Source organism: Choloepus didactylus, chromosome 12, assembly GCF_015220235.1.
Source record: "Choloepus didactylus isolate mChoDid1 chromosome 12, mChoDid1.pri, whole genome shotgun sequence".
NCBI classification, from domain to species: domain Eukaryota; kingdom Metazoa; phylum Chordata; class Mammalia; order Pilosa; family Megalonychidae; genus Choloepus; species Choloepus didactylus.
In genome coordinates, this window is record NC_051318.1 from 49,664,625 (window position 1) to 49,689,336 (window position 24,712).

The following is a 24,712-nucleotide window of genomic DNA, read 5'->3' on the forward strand; positions in this document are numbered from 1 at the left end:
ATAAGCTTTGGTTAAACAACTTCAATATAAATACTCAATTTCTAAAAATATGAATATGACTTTAAGTTACTTTAGAAAAATATGCATAATATTATGTGATATATTATGATGTGATATTTTATCAATATTGAAAACGTTACATTTTCTCAATTAGTTGTACAGATGTTATGCCATTTTTCCATTTCAACAAACATAAATATAATTCAACCTATTAACACTATCTTAATAGTGTAAACAGAAATCTGCATAACAGAACAGATGAGGGAATCATCTTTCAAAGTTTTGGAAAGAGATTAACATTGGAAAACTTCATTTTTCTCTTTAAAAGTATTTACAATGCACTAGAATAGTGATAAAATGGCTCTACTATTCAACATTATATTTTATATTTCTAATTTATGAAATTCATCACAAAAATGGATATGTTTAGTTTAAATGTCACTTGAATGTACACAGAAATAGCTAAATCAGGTTTATTTATGGCTCTGTCAATTTTTTTTAAATATCAAAGAGTATTTTTATTTTCATATATTAAGTGGAAACTCAAATTGAGCAAATGCTATAATGAATATTAATAACAAGAAGCTGATTTTGTATTAGGATAGGAGAGAAAATAACAGATGGAAAGGATCTTTCCCACACACAAAAACTAAACTTTCATTTTTATTATATTAGTTATTTTGAAAAGATGTTTCTCTGACTTTTATTACTCATAATTCTACATAAAGCTAGTATTTCTTAAACGCAACACACTTTTCATATTTATCATCAAATTTCTATAAAATATTTTGATAGAATTAATATATATTGTGAAACAGATTTATTCACTATGGCTGGGTCATTATATGACTGCATATTTTGCGTGGAAAAGTAAAATATCAACATATCTTAATGCATTAACATTAGATATTTAATATATAATTGGTTTTTATTTTAGACAGTAAATTATACAAGTGTTAAAAAAACGCTAAGTACTGAAAATACAAAAAAGATCTGAAATAGTATTCCAATATTTTTAACATGGGCCAAATGAGAGAATTTTGAAGAGCTGTGGATATTTTGAATTTTGTAGAATAGTGAATTATGAAATATATGGATTTTCAACATAATGTTGAAGGATTGAAAGCTGTAATTACAAAGTCAAACAGCTTCTCATTCTAAACTCAAAAACTTTCCAGAATATTAGAAGTGAAGACAATAAGTTAATTACTCACATCCAAGTGTTCATCAAGGTTAAAATCAAATAGGTATGGATGGAATGAATGAAGAATATATATTTCATTACCCAAACAGTTTAAAAGTCTTCTAAAATTGTGCTGTCTTGGGTTAATAAGTGAAATTGTGAAGCCACTCTTCACTTAGCCTCTTGTTCTCTGATTCTAAACTTAACAAAACATGTAAATTACATACTAATGATGATCTATTTAATATAGCTCAAATATGAAGACAGCTAAAATATTTCACAATAAATAAAATTTCCTAATTATAATTCATGGAGGAAAAGAAAAGCTTAGAAAAACGTATCAATATATATCCAAAAATATATTGTACCCTATAGTCACATTGCTTTATTGACTAAATGTAGTATCTTAAAATGTTAAAACTCTCCCGCTGAAGAATACTTACAGTTAGCCTCAGGGAAGTGTCTGTCGCCTATGCATGCAACTGCCCTAAGGAATGTTTTATTCCTTCCGGATCACTTTATGCCTGGAGGTAACATTTTCATTAAAAAGATGAACTGATTTCTCAATCCCAGGGGAAAACACGCTATGTTCCAAAAGTCTTGTAAATAGAGAAACATCTCTCCAGGCTTAAAAACACCAGAAGCACATCTTTTGAAAATGCTTGAGAATTTCACTAATATCTCCATTAAGCCAGGCTCAGAACTTGAATACAGTAAGTACAGAACAGCAACCATGACTTTTCTTAATTATTTGAAAACTTAGCCAATTATACCAACAGAGTAAAATTAATAATTAAAATTTAAAACTGGGATATGGATTTTATGACCAAGTGTCCCATCTTATCTTCATTTTCCTTATCAGAACATTTTTGGAAATGTTCTACTAAAATGGAGCCATATAGAAAATATTATCTGCATTTATTTAAAATATATTTAAAATTAACTAGGAACACCCCAGAGAGCTTTCTTGCATAAATTTGCATGCCACGTTACTAAAAACTCACCTAATATACTTATTGATATTTCAGCCATCCTTGCAGTTTATGCCAAGGTAGGTAGTGATGTGATGGACCATTCAGGAAGTGTATGGTACTCACTGAATTCACTTTACTCTGTAGATATCTATAAATACATATTTGTTAATTCATTAGGTGAATACCTTCTAGGTGGCTGGCACAGTTCTAGGATCTGATGTTAGAAACAACCATTATCTCAACTGTATGTTTTTCCAACTGTACATTTATTTAGATGAACTTTCACCAGTTAATTGAAAGAAAAAAATATGATAAAAATAATTCTGGAATTACCCTATTGCATGGAATAGAAACATAAGATTTGTATTAAATAATCCAAATGTTACAAGATGATATACACTAAGACATTTTTATTATTATAAGTGTCAGCTTGCTACACTTACAATATTTTTGAAGACATTAGTTTTGATGCACTTGAGTGTCTTTTCATTAATAGACAGGGTAATGATTTAATTATTTTATTAATAGATTTTGTCATTGCTATTATCTTAAATTCTAATCGGTAGAGCTCTCTAGTTACAACAATCCATAGAGATTCCTTTATGCATTACTGGAGGAAATCAGACTGTCACTGAAACTAGTATATAGGAGTAGAAATGACAATTTAAAATATTGAGAGTGAAAATGATTTCATTTTTGGTTGCCTGTATTTATAACACAGCAGATAAAAGGAAACTGGAACTATTCATATTATTAATCTTTATGAAGGAGAGCAGTTCTAAGTTTAGAATATTTAAATGTTGAATGAGACATTACACATTTATTGTCCCTTTTCCAATTAACTAAATGAAAAAAAAAATTAAAGCACCAGGCCAAAGATCCCTTGAATACTTTATATGGTAGAGATTATTGATAGCCTTTGTCTCCTATTTATTATGGTATCTTAGCTAATAAATAATAGCAATGTCCAGGATTGTTTGAATTAAAACCAAAATAATGGAAAATACTTGAGACACATAATTTCAGAATATGTTAAATGCAAACAAAATAAGCAAAGGTAAGAAAACAACAATTATCAGATAGTTTAGAAATAACACTCAATTTTTAGAGAAATAAATACTGATCATATATTTTTAAGATATACTAAAATGAAATGTTTTCATTTCCAAGAGTAAGAATATGTAATAAGGCCAATAAAACAATATGAATAAGTTTTTTCATTTTAAAAGGAGCTGTGTCTTTAAATATACTATCAGGAGCTACAAATTACCTATTAATTATATATTTTTAAATGTTTATATAGAAATTTAAGAAGTACATTTAAAACTAATATTATTTTATGAATTCTGTATATACGCATATAATATGTATATATATGCACACACAGAGAGTGAGAGAATTTCTTTCATCCGAAAGATATAATCACTACCTTTTATAGGTGCATAGTTGTAAATAGCAAAGATAATTAATTGCATTTTTCTTATTTTAGAAATAATCACACTTGACATACACTCAGTAGAGAACATGAGAAAACCAAAGTTCTTTAAGCTTGTCTTAAAAATAAAAAAGCACATTGTATTCATTTTTATGAATTGAAAATAAGGCAAAGACCCAAGGAAGTTGCCAAAGGACACATCATCAATCTGTGACAGAAATGGGAACATAATTTAGAATTCTAAAATCACTATTATTCTGGTTTTTTTTTTTTTAATTTTTTGTTGTTGGCTATTACTTGGTATAAAACAACAGTGAATAATTTGCAATTATTATTCTATTATTTGAGGCACATGATATTTCACTTCTACTGAGGAGATAAAATAAGATCACAAGCTCACCAAACCAAATCAACAGTAAGATTAAAAATTCCAGCTAATTATATTTATATATTATATTATATATATATATATACATATACAGTAAAGTTAGTTCACATTTTGACAGAAAAATGTTAGAAAGATTCTATGTAAATTTCTTTACATTTCATGTCAGATGTTAGTCTCAGAAGAATGGAAAAAAAATAGAAATCGAAGAAAACAGATTTGAAGGAATCTCATTACACTGAGAATTTCATTACATCTCACTTCTTATATTAAGCATCAGTTTACAAATAACTTATTCCTAATGCAGTCAGCTAACACCAAAGTCAGTACTTTATTTACCCATCATTTTGTCTAAATTTACTGAAAGACAATTTCCTTTTTGTTTGTGGGTGTTTTCTTTTTCTTTCATTCTTTCTTTATTTTTTTTTTTTTTTTTTTTTTTTTGGTTCTAGATTTGTTGGATAGACTTTCCAAGTTCTATCTTACTCTAGATCCTGTAAGTGATATAAACTATTTGATGTTGTGACATTATCTATATTGAATTGAACTTCTGCACTGGTTTCAAGTAGAACAAGAGTTATACATTTTTGGAATAGATTTTGGTGCAAGCTGCAATTATAATTTTCCTTCTTGTACTAACACATTTCTTAAGTTACTCTTGCAGCTTCCCTTACAATGACCATGTGACTGTTGGAGTCAGTGCAGTTTACAAAATCACTTAAGTTAGTGTCCCTGGGAGACTCCAGATCACTGCAAATCATTAATTTTAAAACTTACATTTAAATTTCTAACAAAGGATTCATGCAACAGAGATAAACCATGTCCCCTTTTGGTGATTTTGTTCCCATATTCAATTTGATTTATTTATAATGTAAACCTACATAGTCTACCTCTTGTATTATACATAAAACATTGATAAACTCTGAACCCCTAGAGAACAGTACCTGAAAATCCATGATTATGAAACACAAATTTTATTATTGGAGGAACAAATTTTATTTAAATATGTCTGAAAATGCAAATACTTCCACAGTCCAGCAGGTAGTAGTATGAGAAGCTGCTAGGTTAAGACGATATGGATGGAGCACATCCTGACAAAATGGATTCAAATTCAAACTTGTTTTTTAAAAAGGAAATAAAACTGTTCTGATTAAATAAATTACAGAAGTTTCAGGAAAGCAATCACTTTTTGAGCACTGCTTTAGCATTTATAAGCACATGATAGTGACATTTTGTGAACTATGAGCTACCTTCTTAATCAAAGTGTGTTATTTTAAATATATTGACATTCAAATAAATTTTCACTTCTATATTTTAGATGTATAGTAAAGATGATCACTGATGTGACAAATTCATAAGGATAATATAAATTCTGCTTCCTCACACTCACATTGCCATGTTTACATAGTACTTAGATAAGTACATTACGAATGATATGAGGTGATCATGTTTTTAACACAACAATATGCAGAGGGTATCATTAATTTGAATGTATCCTTAAAATTCATGTAAATGAATTGGAGAAATATGTCAATTTCTTCTATATTTTTGGGGGGAGAAAACTGACTTTAGTGACAAGAATTGAACATAGAGACCATTTTTGATGTGTGTAACCTTGGGCACAGATCCATTAAATAAAAAGTATAAGGCAAAGCAATAATGAGACAATGAAATGACCGAATTGCATACTATGCTAGAAATATATTCCCTTAGGTAAAAATTCTTAAGTGAGGACGTAGTTAGTTGTTAACTTAAATATAAGCCATATGGAATTAACAATTTTACAAATGTGGAAGCTTATACAAAGAACATTTGGAAATGGTTTTCTGTGCAAATAGTTTAACTTTGGACAAATAGTTTAAAATTGTAATCTGCATATTCAATATTTAATAAAAATTTTTTCTTGTTAAAATTCCTAATGATAATTTTCGTCTGAGAATTGTGGGTTTGAACATAACAGGGTAAAAAGAAGAAAATTATATTAACTTGCTGTGTTCAAATGAAAGTTTGATGAATGACTTTGAATATTCTTTCCCATATACGAGTAATTTTTGAATCTGAATGTTCCCCTTTTGTGGCCTCTTATGTGAATAATGCTATTCATTAGCTTTAAAATTTAGAAGATAATCATAAAATTGAGGGACACTGTTGAAGGGAACAAAATATGATTTCAATGTTAACAATTGCTAGTTCATAATATAGTATTTTATTATCTGGTACCTAAGTATCAAACAACTACGAACAGGAAAAATATTCTGTGAATTAGTATATTTCAAGGAGACAGAAGGAACAGAGTTCAGTAATATAAAAAAAATTCTGTATTATAAACTTTATGTTTGGAAGTGGAAATTTAAAATAGATAGTAAAACCCAAAATTTAAATAAATATGATAGTTATTGTTTTTCCATTATTATTAGGATTTTCAGAAGTGAAACACTTTCTTCTTTCAGCTTTAATATAGAAAAAAAATCTATAGTTGCAATGTTATAAAGCAAGATTTTTCTGTGGATAATCTATGTGCAGATAGTACTACAGATAAAATATATTTATTGGTCAGGGTTAAATTTTGAGTATCAATTTTATACTTAGTATTTAAAATTTCAGTCTACATGACCCTGATGAATCTCTTATCCACAAAAAATGCTGATCAAATTCTCAAACATAGTATCTGACGAAGAACTTTGCTAGTCAATTAACATGGGGTTACTTTGACCCCGCATATTTTATTTAAATAACTACATACCTATTTACAAATTGAAATTATAGAGGGTAATTTTGGATTCACATACCCAATATTAAGTTTTGCTTTAAATGAACTGTACAGTATGTTTCTTAATGAATATGTTACAGTTAGGAACACTAGAATTTATCCCTGGTGGTAGAAATCAATTTGAAAGAAAATCTAAAATATGTATATTTCCGAACACTACAAAGTATCAATTTCATCACTTGCATATTTATATGAATATATTATTACTAATTATTGAAATGCAACAACTAGAGTTTAATTGATATTATATTGTGATGTTGAAAATATTTCTTAAAACATAATGATCCACAAGTAAGTGTTTCCAAAGTATACCAAGGTATTAGTAGCCTTCAGGATAAAGGCACAATTATATCTATGCATATATTGAATTAAAAATAAAAAGAAACCCAACTCATCCTTGAAAACAGCAGGTCATAACATTCACTTTTAAAAACACATGAGTATTTTAACATGTACATGTATACCTTATAATAGAAATATACAATATTCCTTCATGTTTACTAATAATATAGCTAATTAAAAAAACTAACTGGAAGAGTTCCTTTCAACATATCTCCAATATTACACTTTCTATATAACAACTTTCTTAATATCGAATAAATATATCTCTGATATGCTTAACACAATGCAGTTTATCATTACATTTTAAATCTGACAAACAAAATGAAAAAGTCAAATTATTTAATATTTGCATTACATCAATTTTCTATTAAATATTTATTTATGATATTTAAAAGTTATAAGAAACAGTCTAGATCACTCAAACTAAATTTGGATTAAATGTAAAAAATTAAATTTAAAACATGGGTTCAAAAAACTTAATTTGAAAGTCTTTTTTTTTTGCGGACCACAGAATGGAAGATTTATTTTGGATAGTGATAGTAAAAGGACTTTATATTTGTAAAATTGGTGTTAACCAGTTTATTAGTTTACAGTACTTTGTACATAATACTGGTAAAATTACCATGAGAAATACTTGATCCGTGTCTTGTAAGTCAAATGTTTTTCTAAAAACAGAGGAAGAAAAAAATGTTAAATTATTATCATATTCAAAGATTATACTGCATCAGATTATTTTTTACTCCCCACCTGTGACCTTCCTAAAGCATAGAAGAAAGTATCCTTGAAATACTTAAAAATGTTAGATATAAAAAACACTGGATTAAAATTGCATATGTAATGAGCTTTTTGATAATACATTTGTTCTGTATGCCATATGCATGTTATATATATTCATGGACATAGCTATGAATATGTACACAGACATTAGACTCGATTAAAATAAAATTTATTATAAAAATGCTTAGAGGTTAAAAAAAATCTACCAAAAACCATTGCCAAATGCAATGTTAATGGATAAATGATTCACTTGGATAAAGGTGTTAGATAATTATATCTAGGCCCATGACTACTTTCTATCCAACTACCTTAATTTTCATTGCTATTATATTTGCATTTTCATGATATTGGAGAGCTCCAAGGAGTCTGAGGAACATTTTACATAAGATAAATAGTTTGATAATTTTAATTACCACTCTCACGTTTTATTCCCTTGAATATCAATTAATTAAATGTTCTAGCTCTTAGTGTTTAAAATGGCCTCTCTTCTATTACCAGCTCTTCTTTCTTAGTGTAAACATTTCCTTTTAAAAATAGCCATACCAAATATTTTGCCACTCCTGCAAATATATTAATTTTGGGCTATCTGAAAACTGCAACAACAGCATATTTCCCAATGAATTGGAAGTATATTTGTGTTTTGCCCTGTTTTCATTTATTTAGAGTTGTGTAACTTTGGGAACAATCTCTTGAGCTCTTGACATTAAGTAGCTAGTTTTTGGCATTTTAAACAAAGACTAAACTATTTTCACTTTTTCCATTGTCGCTGGAAAATGATGAAGAGAAAGGATAAAGAGAGAGAAGGAAAGAGAGAGGGAGGAGACCTAAAGAAAGGGGAAGAGTCTGAGAAAGAAAAATTAGAGTAGGGAAGAAATAGATACTTAATTTGAAGAATTTGGTGACAGCATAGTAACAAGAATAAAATCAACAGTGTAGGGCAACAAACTGATCTTAGATCAAGTTCTTAAAATATACCCTCTTCCATGTTATGTGTGGTTGTTTTCATTACACACTAGTTTAATTTTGCTATGAGGATGAGGGAGAAGTTCTGAGAGACAGACTAGCTATCCAGGAAATTTGCCAAATTTCCACTTCACATATGTAAAGGTGATTATTCTGCTTAAACTTAATATGTTTCAAGTATGAATTTTATGCTAACATTGATTAACTCATAACTCAACCAATAGTTTAACTCTAAATTATTTTATAAATTGGCATAACAATTACCGACAGTTATAAGAAATGTACTTACTTTTCTCTGAGTTAATTTTAGTATTTACATTATAATCTTACGTAGATAAAACAATATTTTGTAATACCCTCCTGGAAATATATTTGTATAGGATTATGTAATATATGAAATAGAACAAGAACAATGAGTTAGCTTAGTTTGCATCCACATTTTAATTGATGCCTGAAACATTACATATTGCTGTTCCCAAAATTCTATGGAGAGACTTTGCAGGGTTCCTTAATCCAATCATATACTACTGATTTCCCCAGTCTAATTATTTACTCAGTGAACCTGAAATACCAAAAATCAAATCTTCAAAAAACACAAAACTTGTGTTCTATTTTATATGTTAATGTACTGGCAGGAAACCCATGGACAAGAAAATAAATCATTCTAAATCAATATAGTTTCAGAATTCTGGCACATCAAAATTTTATCATGTTTATTAGAGTCAGGATGAAATTTACTTTTACCTTCTTAATACAGCTGGGAAAATTTAGTTTAAAAAATTAGAAGTAACTTTGCTCATAAATCATACAATTGACATTTTCTAGATTTAAAAAATGTTGCTCACCTTGAGAACTATAAAGATTTAAGTGAGTCACATGTGCCAAATTACGGAAAAAGTTATGGTTTGAAAATGATACTATTCTATAAAGCTTTGAAAAACATATCAACAAATTTTCTTTGGAAGCTAATTATGTTTTTCAGAACTGTTTTAATTTCCTTTAATTCTTATATCTTACTTTTTCAGCATCAATTAAGAAATAAAGCTTAGCTACATGGGTGATTCCACTTTTTATTAATATTTTGTAATTTATATAACACTGTCATATTTATGTATAGTAATGTTGAAGTGATTTTGATGTTTTTTTAAGGAAAATCCACTGTGAAAAAATATTAATAACAACCCCAATGTGAAGTCATATGCTAGTATTTATTTTTCTTTTCTAATCCTGGATCTAATATGGAGGAGGTAGATGGAGAGTATGAGATACATTTTTTTTCCCCATGATAGTATCATGGCATATTAAGCTTGTTCTTTTCCCTTTGAAAAAAATTTTGGAAGGGAAAATGTTGCAAAGGATGTGGATAATTTACTGGACTTGGCCGATTCAGCGTTACTATTTTTTTTAATTCCTCAGGGAAACTGTTACCACCTGTTCAATCAGAATTCAAGCAGTTGTTGTCAACTTAATCACGGGTGGATGCTGCCTCTTTGTGGCAGAATGCCACGAAAAGTGTTCCTTAAATATAATGTTCATGAACAGCCCTTCATATTGTACACATTCCAAGTGAGATTGTGGGAGATCCACCAATGGCAACGAAGCACATGATTTTTAGGTTTCAGATTAATTCATACAATCGATAGTAGAATGCACTGGCAAACCGTATGCAGAAGTGAACAGCTTATACCCATCAAAATTTTGAACATTTAGGGTATGGATCAAGTTTGGATAAAGTATCCATCATAAAATTGGTGAAGAGAATTTTATACATGTTAAAATATCGAACAATGGAAAACTGTAGAATGAATAAATAATACCAAAATGACAAAAACACATAACATGAGAGTAAAAGGAATACAAAATATATTACTTACCAGGTTCCATGTACTAGATGAATACTTCACTAAGAAAATGAAGTGTACAGCGGAAATATCATTAATAAACACATTAAATGATACATTTGTAAATGGATACTTCCTGGACCAAGAAAGGCATAAAGTATACGTATTTCAATTTTGAAAACTTTTTTCTATTTGTAATAGAAGTTTGCTACTATTGCCTAAATCGTGCATATTGGATATTCAGTCAATCACACATAGCTAAGCCTTTTGTACCTCAAGGAATCATACTTCAATCCCTCAGATTTGACATAGTTAACAAGTGTTTATTCAGAAACTATTTTAAAAAATTACATGTGCTGGGATACATATGAGACTGTAACAACAGTAGCCCCATCTTACAGAGATCCTGGTAATGGTTATCATCATTGCTTGCTGCCCAGAGGGATAAAGACATTGTATAGAGATTTGTACAGTCCATCATTTGGTCTTCCAAGGAGATGCCAGTACACGTGGATCTGTACAAATGCAACTGGGTTTGGTTAAACAATCAAAAAACCGGCTACAATAGTAGTCAAAACAATACATCATTTTGGTTGACTAATAAAAATACTTTCAAATCTTTTCTAATAAAACCAAAAACTTCCACATTATTCTCACTTACATGGCCCAATTATTTGCCCTAAAAGATTTTCTTTTATATATTGGGATACAATCAATTTTTTAAAAGTACAGATCCAACTGAGTGGGCTGCATTGGCATTTTAAGATTTTTCCATAACTTATCCACATTTTCAATGATGTTAAATGCCATTTTGACATCACTTCAGTTTTGGGAATACAGCTCCTAATATAGTGCAACACCTCTGCAAAAATCATAGGCTAAATAGTGAAGGAAAGAGAAATGCTAAATGTGCATATAAAAATAGGTGCTACAATAAAATATTTGTATATTTCATCAATAAGTTATTTTGAGACTAATCAATTATGGATCATATAGCTCTGTAATTTTAATGATTTGTCCACATCTATGGTGATCCTTTTCAAGATCACAATACTTTTGATTTTAATTCAAATGTCCAGAATGCATACAAACACATCCTTTAAAAGGAAAGGGAAGAAATGAGGGAGAGGAGGGCGGGGACAGGGGAGAAAACAAACTTCACTTAAAGTTGGAGTGTGCTAACCTCTCCACAAAAGCCATTTAGACCCACCCATGGTTTAAAAGGGGAGATGGGAAAGGGAGCAAAAGAGGCAGAGGAGAATCTATGCGCTGCCATCTTCTACCATTCTTAACACTTCCAAACACTACAAATGACTAAGACCTTTAACAAGTCCCGCGCAGCAAACTGCCCTCCATAAAGCCCTTTTACCCTCCTTCCCCACACGCAAGAAGAGAAAAGCCATGTGCCCAGTTTACACAAATATTTCCCGCGTGTAAAATTAAAAGGAAATTGCACACCCTTTCAGTATCTTCCGCCGAAGCTGAGAATCCCGTGCCAAGGCACTTCACCCTAAACGTTGAAACAACACAATTAGTCGAATGTGTTCAACGTGTGTGTCTCCTTGCTTCTTTGCTTTAAATGCAAAAGCTCCAAGGGAGTTTCTTTGCTTTTAGAACTGGCTAAATGTGGTCTGTTTTTCCAGCACTTCGAGGTAGTCCGGCTCAACGTTTAGTTTTGCTTTTAACTCCAGATACTCGTTCCGATTGGGTTCTACAAAGACCGAACTGGGGGGACTGTAGAGCACCGGTTCCCGCAGCCTGCTGTCCCCTGCCCCCGGGTGCAAATACTGATGGGGACGTCTCAGGTCATAGTTTGGGGAGAATGTGTAAGCAGCGGGGCTGCATGGGAATTTGGGATACTCCGGGAGACTATTGCCGGAGGGCGTAGAGGAACAGTGTTTGTCTGGTTCTAAAATACCCCTGTAAAAGCGGTCGGCGTCCTGCACTGGGGACAGCAGGTCCTCCCGGGGCTCGATGGTACTGACGCTGTAGGCGGGGCTCCGCAAGTGATGGCTTTCCCGCCTCTCCTCTTCCCCCGGCTGCAGCTGCAGCTGCGGCGGGGGCTGCTGCTGGGGCTGCTGCTGCTGCGGCGGCGGCTGCTGCTGCTGCTGCTGCAGGTGATGATTGCTGTTGTAGGTGACCTTGAGCTCGTGCAGGTCTTTGTAATCCTCCACCGAGTTGCCCTCTCGGGAGCGATAGATGGGGTTTTTGCACATGTGGCCCAGCGGATGTGGGATGTACTCGTATACGTGGCCTGCGGGCGTCTTCACCTTGGGCAGAGCCGGCCCGCGATGGTGCACGTGTGCGTGCGGGTGACCGCCCGCGCCACCGCCGCCGCTGTACACGCTGTACTGCATGTTGAAGGAGCTCACGTCCGAGTTATTGGTGCTGGTGTGGTCGCTCTGGTTCTTCTTCCTGCGCTTCATGACCAGCACGAAGAGCCCGGCGGCCACGAAGACAGACATGATGAAAACCAGCAGCAGGCTGAGGATCAACACCGACAGGGGCACGGAAGACGCACCTCCTCCCGCGCCCAAGCCAGCGAGGGCACCGCTACTGTTCACCCGGACGGTGGGGGTCACGGCGCTGGTCTTCGCGGGGACCTGGATGGAGGAGGGCGTGGGTGTGGAAACCACCACGTCTGAGTAGTCTGGACACAGCAGCTCCGACTTAATGGAGCGCATATCGGTCTCCGCGAACTTCTTGGGCGCCTTGCAGATCACCTCGTCCACCAGGACTCCCACTTTGAGTTGTTCGACCCACAGCTTCATGCCCACGACATCGCAGGTACAATCCCAAGGGTTGTCGTGGAGGTCGATTTGGATGAGCGACTTAAGCTGGTCCAGAACTCCACTCACGGGTAAGGAAGAGAAGTGATTACTCCTCAGGTTCAGCCTGAGGAGGGTCAGGCCAGAAAAGACGCCTGAGGGCATGGCCTGCAAGAGGTTGTTATTTAGAAATAGCAGCTGGAGGTTCGGGACCGGATCGAAGGTCCCAGACTGGATCTCTCGAATGAGATTGTACTGGAGGAAGAGATACTGCAGGCTCTGCAAACCAAAGAACAACTCGGGGCTCAGCCTCTCGATCCTGTTGCCATTCAAGTAGAGGCGCCTCAGGTTGGTGAGATCCCCGAAGGCGCGGTCCTGGATCATCGAGATGCGATTGTTGCCCAGGTGCAGGAGGTCCAGCCCCGTCGCCTCCAAAAAGTCCGTCCTGCGCACAACGGCAATGTAGTTCTCCGTCAGATACATTTTCTTGGGGTTATAGGGCTTGGGTTGCAGCTCAGCTATGCTTTCGATCTTGCGCTCCTGGCAGTTGACGTTGAGGCCCAGATCGGAGATCTGCAGGTTGCAAGTGCACGCGGTGGGACACTCCAAAGGCACCGGGGATTTGGTCTGATAGGCGATGCTGGGCCCATAGTTGCTGTAACCCAAGTCCTTGGAGGGCTGCCGAGAGGTGGGGCGTACCCGGGGCTTGTTGGGTTGGCGGGTCCCCTTAGGAGGTTTCAAGGGGGGTTTGTAAACAGCAGAGGAAGAAGTGGCCACGGAATTCACCGAGGCCGGAGTGGTGTATAAATACCCCGTGGTGCTCAAAGGCGTCTGCGGCCTCATCTCATAGTCTGAAATGAGTTTCCTTGGGCAAAGTTCCTGTTTGGACACCTCATCTAAGTCCCGGCCATGTAAGCGGAAGGGGGTCTCACAAACCACATCCCCCACTAGAGCCGAGTAGGAGATACTGTCCAACCAATCTTTCAGAGAGATCAGCTCACAGGAGCAATTCCAGGGATTTTCCTCCAGCTGTAATTCCACAACTTTATCCATATGCTGCAACAGCCCCACATAGGGCAGAAGTTTCAGTCGGTTCCCCCGTAGGTCCAAGTGCGTTAAGGGCACAAAACGGAAAAGGTTGTTGGGTAAACTGGACAAGAGATTGTCATTGAGAATAAGCACCTGCAACAAATGCAGCTTCCCAAAAGCATTGGGTTCAATAACGCTGATGTAATTGTAATCGACCTGTAGGTACTCCAGATTCTCCAAACCAAGGAAAGTGTCATCATGCAGAACTTCCAGCTTATTATTATTTAGATGCAATCTCCTCAAACCCCGCAGCCCGTGGAAGGCCCCGGTCTCAATGTCCTGGATAACGTTGCTACCCAGATGCAAAATTGAAGCCCCAGTGTAATTGACAAACTCATTGGGATAGAGTCTGCTCAAAAGGTTTCCAGACAACAAGAGGTGGTAGACTGGGAAACGGGGAGGGCTAATTTCAGAGAGGCTGATGATTCCCCGGTTTTCACAGCTGACTGTTAAAATGCCATCCTTTTCCTCACAAGGACATGCATTGTCACAGATTTCCCCATAATAATCGATGGTTTCTGCACACGAAAGGACGAGAGAAGTTATAGCAAACGCTAGAGTCTGCAGCATCCAGCTATGCATTTTTCTTTGAAGGTCCTGTTCCAGAGTTACTGGGGGGCAGCAAGCGTGCATTTTACTTCCTGCAAGAGAGAGAGGGAAAAAGGAGACAACAGAATATAACAGAAAAAAAAAAAATTAAAGTGATCAGTCAGAAAGTCTCTCGCCCTTCTCCAAGACTACTGCTCTGAAATTCAGGAGGGTATATGACTGACAACCAACTCCCTCCCCCATAAATATCGATATACTTCAGACTTTATTAAAATCAGATATTTATTTTGATTTCCTAAAGAGTACAACACTAAGATGCTGTTTTTTACAAGATAAGGGCAGGTTAGATAAAGTCTCATTTTAGTGTTCTTCGTCGCCCCCTCCTTTTACAAAATCAATCCATAAATATACATAAAATGGCTGTCAGTTCAGTTTAATGGTTCTAATTTAAGAGAAAAGCACCATTTTTCAAGGTTCCCCACCTCGTCTATACCCAGCCCCCTTCGTTTCATTCAGAACCTCTTCACTGTGAAGGTCTCCCATTTCCACAAAGAAGCAAGGAACCACAGTGCTTGGGCTATTTTAAACCACAGCTGGAAATGCCAGGGTGGGAACCTAAATAATACTTTGAGTATGGAAGATAATGCATCAAAAAGAGCCAGAAGAAGCTCTTAAATCACCAATTGTCTTCTGAAGCTCTAAGTAGAGGGGAAAAGGAGAGCGCCTTAGCTCTGATGGTGGACTTCACCACCACGCTATTAAGCAGATCAGCGTCCTAATTGCATGCACGGTGCCTCTAAGCAGCGCTTCCGAGAGCACCCTGAATTCACTTCTCCTCATTGATCATGTCAGCGACGCTACCAAACTGCATCTTTAAACCACTGAAATAGTTGGGCACCATGGATTACAAAGAACTCTGTGAAGGCATCCGCAATCCCGGAACACCTTCTGATACCTTGAATTTAAAGAGGACGTTCTCACCGCTTACCCGGAATCAGCTGAAACTGAACCAAAGACCAGCGCCAAAACCTCCCTTACCTCGGGCTCCGCGTCTGTTTGCCAAGGTATGCAAAACTAACCATACTGAATTAGCGAGATTTAGACTGAACTACAGCATCGCGAGCATCCCCGTCTTTGGAGTTGCTTATAGTAAGTGGTATAATATTTAATTATAAATGTTTTTTCTTCTTTTTTGTGTTCTTAATGGAAAAGGTACTTGAGTTGATTAAGAGACAAAATAGAAAAAGGTGGAGAAGAGAGAAAAGCAAGGGACATACGTCAGTAAAATATCCGAATTTCATCTCCCCCGGGATCGATCTGACCCCCCTCCCCCTTTTCTTTCTTGCTATATTTTTGTCCCCTGGAAGGCTTCCTTCGACTTCGTACTTTTGGACCACAGCAGCATTCACGAAGGAAAGGAAATAAAAGGAGTGAGTGTGTCTGAGAGCGAGTGCGCGTGTTGCGTTGGTTAGCAGGAGGTGGAGGGGGGAGGGGCGAGCACATTTGTTAGAAATGCTGGGCTCCGGGAACCGATACATTTTCTCTGGTCAACCCTGCGTTTGCCTCACTACCGAAGACTTATGTCCAATCGCAACCTCAAACTCAAGCCAAGGCGTTTCTGAAACACGATTCAAAGCTGAAGACCTTGCTATTGATTCCCAAGCAGACCCCAGCCCGTGTAAGAAAGCGCTCCGCATTCACGCGCACATGGGCAAGTGTGCCTGCGAATCATTTCACGTGTGGCCACCCAGACGTCTCGAGAGGAATCGGAACCACACTGTATATACCTCGCAAGTATCAGCGACCTCCCAAGCAACAGCAAACGCTTCCCGGTTAAAAAGCGGCAAAACAACCCCTATGAAAGCAAAAACGTTTACCTTGGAATTTTGGCTCTCCGCTGGATCGAATCTGCTCATCCATTCAGAGGGGTTTGGGTCCCCTCCCCCTCCCTCCTTGTGCCTCCCCGCCCCCATTCATCTCTCACCTCCCACCCCCATCTGACAGCACAGTGCAAATTGTGACCGGCCAGTATTAAACTGGAGCGTTTACAACTTTAATTCAATGCTGGGTAGCAAGGGTCGAAGAGCTTCCTCTCACCCCACTCCCCTTCCCCTCCTCCTTTCCCATCAAAGGAGGCCGAAAATTTGAGAAAATAAAGTTGAAAGTACTGGGGAAGGGTGACATTCTGACTGGGAACGTAAATTCGCGGGTGCGCTGCATATTCTCAGATTATCAGAGATTTTTTTTTTTTTTTTGAGGGCGGGGGTGGAAGGTTGGTTTTGGTTCCCCCTAAAGAATTTAGACCCTGGATCACCGCCCTTCATATCTCCGCATTAAGCAGCGAAAGAGCAGCGCTGGCTAGAGCCTGGCACCCAGGCCGGACCCACGGCTCCGGGCACAGCTGCCCAAGCGGTGGCCCAGGCAGAAGCACCAGGAGTTCCAGGGCACAAGACTCCCCCTCCCCCACCCAGCCCCAAAGCAAAGGGAAAGGGGAGGAAGATGGGGAGGGAGGAGAGGGAAAGAAAGCCACTTCGCCGCACACACAGGAACCTCTTTTGCAAAGTAAACGCAGACTTACCCTGTCTCACATCTCCAGGGCCCACTCATCATAGCCATCCTTAAAAAAAAAAAAAAAAAAAAAAATACCTCTTTGGGGTGTGCGCTGGGTTCCTGGAGCCCAGGAAGGGCGGGGAGGCGAACAGCAGTGCGGTCTGAGCGGCTGGTGGAAAGAGACGCCCGGACGCGGCCAGCCCGGGGCCGCCGCGGCGGTGGCGGCCCGGGGGCTCCGCGGCTCCCCAAGCGGCTCTCCCCGGTGCTCTCCGCTGTAGTCGGAGCCGGCAGCAAGGTTGGGGAAGGGAGAGCAGAAAGGGGGGAGGCGATCGCTAGCCACGGGATGGAAGGGGCGGAGGAGGGGGCGGCGGAACACCCGCTAGAGAGGCGCCTCGCGGTAGGGACCGGGAGCGGGAGCCGGGCGGGGCGGGGCGGGGGAGGTGTTCGCGGGGTGCGGGGTGCGGGGAGCAGGGAAGGGGGCGAAGAAGGCTGCCTGGTACCGCTGGCCCCTACCAACGTGACGGTCAGACCCGCCGAGCGCTCGCAACCCCTTACACTCACGCTCACTCGCTCCCAACCGCGCTGCAGCCGCCGTGCGATCGTGGGGTCCCCGGCACCCCCAGAAGCACACATCGCCCCACGGAGGGTACTTACACTTCCCATCTGCATAGGAGGCAACTTTCTCCGAGCCAGCCACAGTCGCCGCCGCCGCCGTCGCCGCCCCCTCCAGCTACCTCTGGCTGCTTGCACCCTCGGGCCTGGGTTCCCGCGGGCGACCCTCCCCTCCCCCCTCTGCTCTCCTCCGCGCCGTCTTCACCACATTCCCCCCTGGTCAGTGGCGCACGCCCGAGGACAAGCCAGAGGGAGCGGGGCGCGAGAGTGTGCGTGCATCGCCCGCCTTCTTCTTGCAGCGCACACTGTACATGGTAGTGAGGGGGCGAGCGAAGGTGGCACCGAGCCCCTCAGCTGCTCCCGCGGCGGCGGCGAGAGCTGTGGCTGCGGCTCCTGCGTGATTTTCCGCCCCCAGCGCCGCGGTGACCACCACGCTCCGAAGCCTCCGCCGCTGCTGCCCACTCCTTCGCCTGCCACCGCCACGGCCCCTAGGTTAGTATTTGAGAGGTTCCCACATCATATTGCCGGTTTCATCGCTCCCGGCGTTTGCAAGGCATCGCCAGGGGCTTTTCTCGATCTCTTCCCCAGATGCAGCGCACGATTCTCATTATTTGGGACTCTCCATCTTCGGCATCCTTTGGGAGGTCTGGGGGCAGGAACAGCGTTGTTGTGCGTTTGTGTCTAGTCCCCGAGGCCCGGCGGCTCTAAAAAATTCGGAGCAAGTTGCGTCTTCTCTTCTGGCGCCAGGAGGGGGACAGCGCTGCAAACAACACCCGGGTCCCAGAGACTACTGATCCGGCACGGACTCAGGGCCCTGTCCCGTGCACTTGTTTATTGTCGCGCCGCTGGTGCGAGCCAAGCTGCAGCAGACATGATGGCCCATGGCGAAGGGGGCGCTCCGTGACCGATAGATGGCAGGCGAGGGCGACGGCGTCCCTGGGCTCGGCGGCGCAGCAGGAGCCCCCCTTGGATGTCACATTCGTGGGAGACAGAGGAGTCTTGGACCATGTGCGTAACACTAGCGTGGGACCGTGCAGTCCTCGGTTTGAGACAGGGCGGCGCGGAAATAACCCCGACAGTACCAGGCTTTTTGGTGGTCAGGGATAGATGATTCCATCCTTGTGCTAATGGTCTGCCTTCCGACTTCCTTTTAAAATAGTAGAACCCACGCCGCTGTCTCCTACGTACTGTAAAGAACCCTGGAAGAGGCAGTGGCTCAGCCTAGCTGCAAAAAGGGGAGGTTTTTTTTGTTTGTTTGTTTGCTTGTTTTTCAGAAGTACGTTTTGTAGGTGTGTGTTTGTCTGGACACCACAAGAGAATGTGAAAGATTTTCAGAGAAAATGTTTGTGAATACATATGGTGTGCCCTAAAAAGCTGGAAAACACTAAGTAACATACAGTACCGATAGAAAGCGAGTTTCTTGAAGAGTCACCTGCTAAACTCCACTAGCGCCATCTCTACAGTAAGTATCCCTGGTTCTTTACTTGAAACCAGACACCTCCCTTCCCAAAAGGGGGGTCTTCACTTTCATAAGACGTGTTTTCAGTATTTGTAATGTAAGACTTGCAGTGCGTCCCAGATATAGAAGAAAAGGTCATAGTAAGTGGTCCAGTGCAGGATGAGTGCACATTAAACTCTTCCTTTTGTAAATAGGTACTTTTACCATGAAAATATATTTCATCTATTTTGTTTTGTAATTAATTTCATAGTAACCTTTGGGACTGTCTTAAGCATTAGTGATACTGTTTCATTATTGTTAACATGGTATAATATGGTTATAATATCCTGGTTAAATATATAATTAACATAGATTCTTTTATATATATATATATATATATATATATTATAGCCACAAGCATACGTCTTTCCGCATCTCAAGTATATGTTGAATTAGAAGCGTTTACGTAAAGGTGGTGATGAATATTGGGGTCTCCTGCCGTTTTGCAACATTTCTTGGAATTTCCCTTGAATCTGTTGTGTATATATACATTTTTTAGTTGAACCATAAATACTTTATTTAGAATCAATTTTGTTTACGTATGGGGCATGTACAAAAGCAGGGAGAAAAATAATCTGTAATATCAGATAATGAAAATAAAATCTTACCATAGGACCTCCTGTTAAATTTAGAAACATTTGGCCTAGGAAATAGCCACTGGCTGTGGGTACTTTATTTAAACAGACAAAAACTTAACTCACAAAAGGGTTGTAACTGTATTTATTATTTGGTTATTGTTTTTTGATATAAACATTTTAGAAAATTTGTTTTTTAAAGTACCAGAAGCTTTTATATTTTCAAAATGAAAGTATTAAAGCACTATAATTTTAAAATTATATCTTAATTACCGCTAGAAATTTTTGGCAAATAAACGTTGGGTACTATAGAAGCAGAATTTTCAATGTAGATAATTAAATTCTACAGAAGTTCTGATAAAGTGGCTTAATCATTTGGACTTCTCAAAATAGTTAAGTATAACTATTTTACTTCATTACTTTATTACTTTCCTAAACTTTGACAATTGCATTTAATATCAAACGTTTAGTTAATTTTTTGGATTTCTTTTATTTTAATTTTTAATACGTATTGTCCTAATTAAAATAAATTTTGTTAAACTAAAAATATTAAACATGTTTGCAATTAGTTTAGGTTATTGTTTTGTTAGTAACACACTCATTAATAATATTCCAGTTTACCCTCTTGTGGTTCAAAGGAATAAATGAAGAACAGTCATTAACTCAGTATTAAGGATGGAGTGAGAAGCCACCATTACCATTTACCACTAGGTGTCCCTATGAGCTGCTCTGCAGGAAACTGCGTTTTGAGAAAATACTGTGCCATGAAGAGAACAGAACAGACTATAATCATAAAAATAAGGAAAAGAGAAAGACTCATTTATAAATTTGTGGACTCCTATTTGCTTTGACTGTTGACTATTGCCAAGTAAAGAAATAAATGACTCATGCAATAATGATCAAACGTGAGTGACTTTTATCCATATGAACAAAGCATCTAAGTTGAAGTATATGCTATGCAACATATAGTCATATGATGTGTATACATGCTTCCACAAATACTCAAATCCATGCATATAATTACATAAATACACTTAGAAAATAAAAAAATAAGGTAATAGATGGAATAGTTCTCTCCAGAATTAATTTTACTAATACTAAATTAAATATTATACGGCTGGATTGGATATGAGAAGCTGAGAATCTTTGCCCAAATGCTCGAGGTTATATTTATACATATTATCATTAGCTCATTGCTAGTATCATGATACTTATCACATATGGTAATATATTTGGCAATAATCCATGCATATTATGGCCACAATTTAATACCTGAATATTAAAATTTCAAACTATGATTAGCATACTTGGCACTTGAAAATTATGATATATGTTTGTGAGTTTATATTTATTATTATCTGGGATTATTGTTTTAGTGCTCATGGACCCTTTGGAGGAATCCACGTTAAATGATTTCTTTTAGGATCTCGTACTACATTTGTATATCATTGTATATTATCTTTAGAATACTAAAATGTTTATCCAGGAATGATTGTACTTCATGAAGCAATGTAATGAAACAAGGGAATTATTTGGTAGTACTTGTAAGAGTCCACATGATCAGTATCACTTGAAATCTAAGGCTAGTACATCTTGCAATTCTTTTTGTTAGCCTAAATGGTGATTTAGGATTATGGAATTCTAGTACTAGATGTTTTGTACATTACTTTTTTTTATTACTTTTATGATAGTAATTGCTAAGAAGTCGATAAAATCCAGTTTAATAAATGACAATTTTTTTACATCTAAATTAAAGGCTATATGTTTTAAAGTTTTGAAATTTAAATTATATGTGTCACTTATCCTTAAAAGGACAAATCCCTAAAAGGAGAAAACAGAAGTTTCTCCTGGATGTAAACTATGAGTCATCATTTATGATTGTTTTGCTATGTAATTGCTGAAGTCAGCAACTGTATGGCATATGTTGTTGACTCTTCAGATATGTTTGGAATTATGATAATCAAATGTATCATGTACTGATACTTATCAAATCTAAAATGGCTAGCTAAAATGACTAATTTCACTGAGTTTATTTATTCACTTGAAAATTTAATTAGTTATTTACAGTCTTAAAAAATTTGCTCTCAGAAGTATAATAGAATGTTGGGCACAAAATAGTTGATTTTCTTCATTGCCTCATTCAGTTCCTTGTAAATGCTCTCTCATTTCATTTTTTTTCTCCTATCTTTTGATGTACTTATATACTGAAACATGCTCTTTGGAGTACTAATTGGAAATATCATCTGAAGTTTAAAATGTATATGTCTTTTGAACAAAAATTTTTGGAAATTAGCCAAAATAATTATACCAAAATAATATGTATATGACAATATGTAAGAGGATAATAATTGTAACAGATGCCTGCATTTGTAAATGACTAAGAATAACCTAAATGTGTCATTAAATGAAAAATAGTACTTATCCATCCATACCTCAGAATACTGTTCTACCATTAATGACAGTGTATATAGAAATACTTTTTAGTCAGTATTAATAGCACAGATAGCATCACTTTGTACACTGAGAGAAAGACAGAAGGATAGGGAGGAGAGGGAGAGAGACTTGTATAAGTGAATGCTTGAATAAGCACTACATCTTTCTGGAAGGGTACACATGCACACATCTAGTAATGGCAATTAGGACTCTTGGAAGGATTGGAAGAAGACTGGGGATACTTGAGTAGACTGGAGATTTATGTTTAACCATATACTCTAATTTTTGCTATTTGAACTTTTCAATTTGCATGCACTTTTGCAACAAAAAAATTGAAAGACAAATGTGTACTTGAGAAAATAAGTATGGTATTTGGAAAATGAAAGGAGAGATGTTGAAGAGGACCTGCCAATTTGTTCTCGAAAATGTTACGTTTGTATATGAAACACTATCAGTGGAGAGACTGAATATATTTCTGACAACATGAGTGTAAATTAATTGATTAAAATGGCTTCTCTTCATAGCTCTTATGGATATTCAGTCCTATCTGTCAATAGCTGTCTTCCATCACCTTCATTATACAGAACCATGCTGTGTACTGGGAATTTTAGTTTTTGATGCTGTGGTGGGTGAAGGGAAAAATAAAAATGGTTCCATAGGGAAGAGAAGCGATAATACTTGAAATTGTCAGCAGCAGCTCTTTACTGCTACTTGCAGGAAGATAAGTGAGTGTGTAATTGTGACATATTTTAAACACACAAACTATTGTCAGAATGTGTTAGAACAAAGGCAGCTGCCATCTGGCTTGTTCTTGCATTGAAATATGTACATTCCACTGGAAAAGAGGAAGCTTTATTATATAGCTAGATTAGTTTTTCTATGTACCTTTCTATTAGAGTTACAATTTGTCTCTTGAGACCCATTGGTTCCTTGTTCTCACATATTTTCTAATCAATTTTAGAAAACAATCGAGAACAGGCATTATTTCATATCAATATTTTCTGTGTCCTTTCTAGGTTTTCAAAGACAAACAGTTAATCATTCTAAAACACAATTTTATCACAAAATTTCATGAAGACCATTGTTTTATGAAAATGTCTAAATTGAGCAAAGTTTAGTTATTCAACTTTATCTACATGAAACTCCCATTCTCTCTCCATCCTGTCAAAATAAGTTAGCCTTTTCCCCAAGCTTTGAGCTGTTTTTTTTAATCAAAAACATTTTTTGCTTTTTTAAACTGTGGTTTTCCCCATCAGAAAAACGTTCTTGTCCACTCTGAACAACACTGATGACTTGCTCATCAAAGCATTCTCTTGCATTATCTAGCACTTGTTACATATGCTCGGTATTGCTATTTCCCACTTAATTTTGATGTTTTCTTCCAGATTAGATCATTACTTTTTGAGAAAAAAAATTTAATTTTTGCTTATTAGCCCCTTAATGACAAGATAAATGAACTCCAGAAAACTTATAAACAAGAAATACTTGTCCATTTATGAATTTACTCTTTCAAAATACCTATCACATGCTAGACCCTATTTCTTATGCCAGAGATAAAATTAATTTGTTGGACCTTACCAGGGTAGTTGGAAGAATTACAGAGATATTTTGACCTTCTGACAAGTAGTCTACATTTTCCAGTCAAAATAAATGGAATATAATGTATAAAATACTATTGAATGAATTGTGTACTTGAATTACATTTGCTGTAATTTTTGTCATATGTGCCTATTCTCTACAAGAGTGCTGCCCAATAGAACTTCTTTGTGAATGATAGGTATCTGTGCTGTTCATTATGATAACAGTCAGCTTTATATGGCTATTGAGCATTTGAAATATGAATGGTGTGATAGAGGAACTAAATTTTAATTCTATTTAATTTTAATTTATTTAAATTTAAATATCACACATGGCTACCATATTAGACAGACCAGTTCAAGAACATAAATTCCTAGAAGCCTGAAACTA

At 37.1% G+C, this 24,712-nt stretch overlaps 1 protein-coding gene and 1 long non-coding RNA gene across 4 annotated transcripts; one reads left to right on the forward strand and one right to left on the reverse strand.

Moving 5' to 3' along the window:
• Nucleotides 1–10,846: 10,846 nt before the first annotated feature.
• On the reverse strand, nt 10,847–18,312 carry SLITRK5 (SLIT and NTRK like family member 5). Of its 3 annotated transcripts, XM_037800335.1 has the most exons (3): nt 18,281–18,311; nt 17,655–17,693; nt 10,848–15,168 (listed from the first exon to the last, which is right to left on the reverse strand). In XM_037800335.1, exon 3 carries the CDS (start codon nt 15,158–15,160, stop codon nt 12,281–12,283), a length of 2,880 nt encoding a protein of 959 aa, XP_037656263.1. In that variant the 5' UTR covers nt 15,161–15,168; nt 17,655–17,693; nt 18,281–18,311; the 3' UTR covers nt 10,848–12,280. The 3 variants fall into 3 exon arrangements, with proteins under 3 accessions (XP_037656265.1, XP_037656263.1, XP_037656264.1); XM_037800337.1 differs by lacking the exons at nt 17,655–17,693; nt 18,281–18,311 and adding an exon at nt 16,954–16,967 and having other exon boundaries at nt 10,847–15,168; XM_037800336.1 differs by lacking the exon at nt 17,655–17,693 and having other exon boundaries at nt 18,281–18,312.
• Nucleotides 18,313–18,573: 261 nt separating this feature from the next.
• Nucleotides 18,574–24,490, forward strand: LOC119507213. The gene is made up of 3 exons (XR_005211167.1): nt 18,574–18,730; nt 18,827–19,700; nt 20,928–24,490. It is a non-coding gene; the product is annotated as an uncharacterized LOC119507213 (long non-coding RNA).
• The last annotated feature ends 222 nt before the right edge of the window (nt 24,491–24,712 follow it).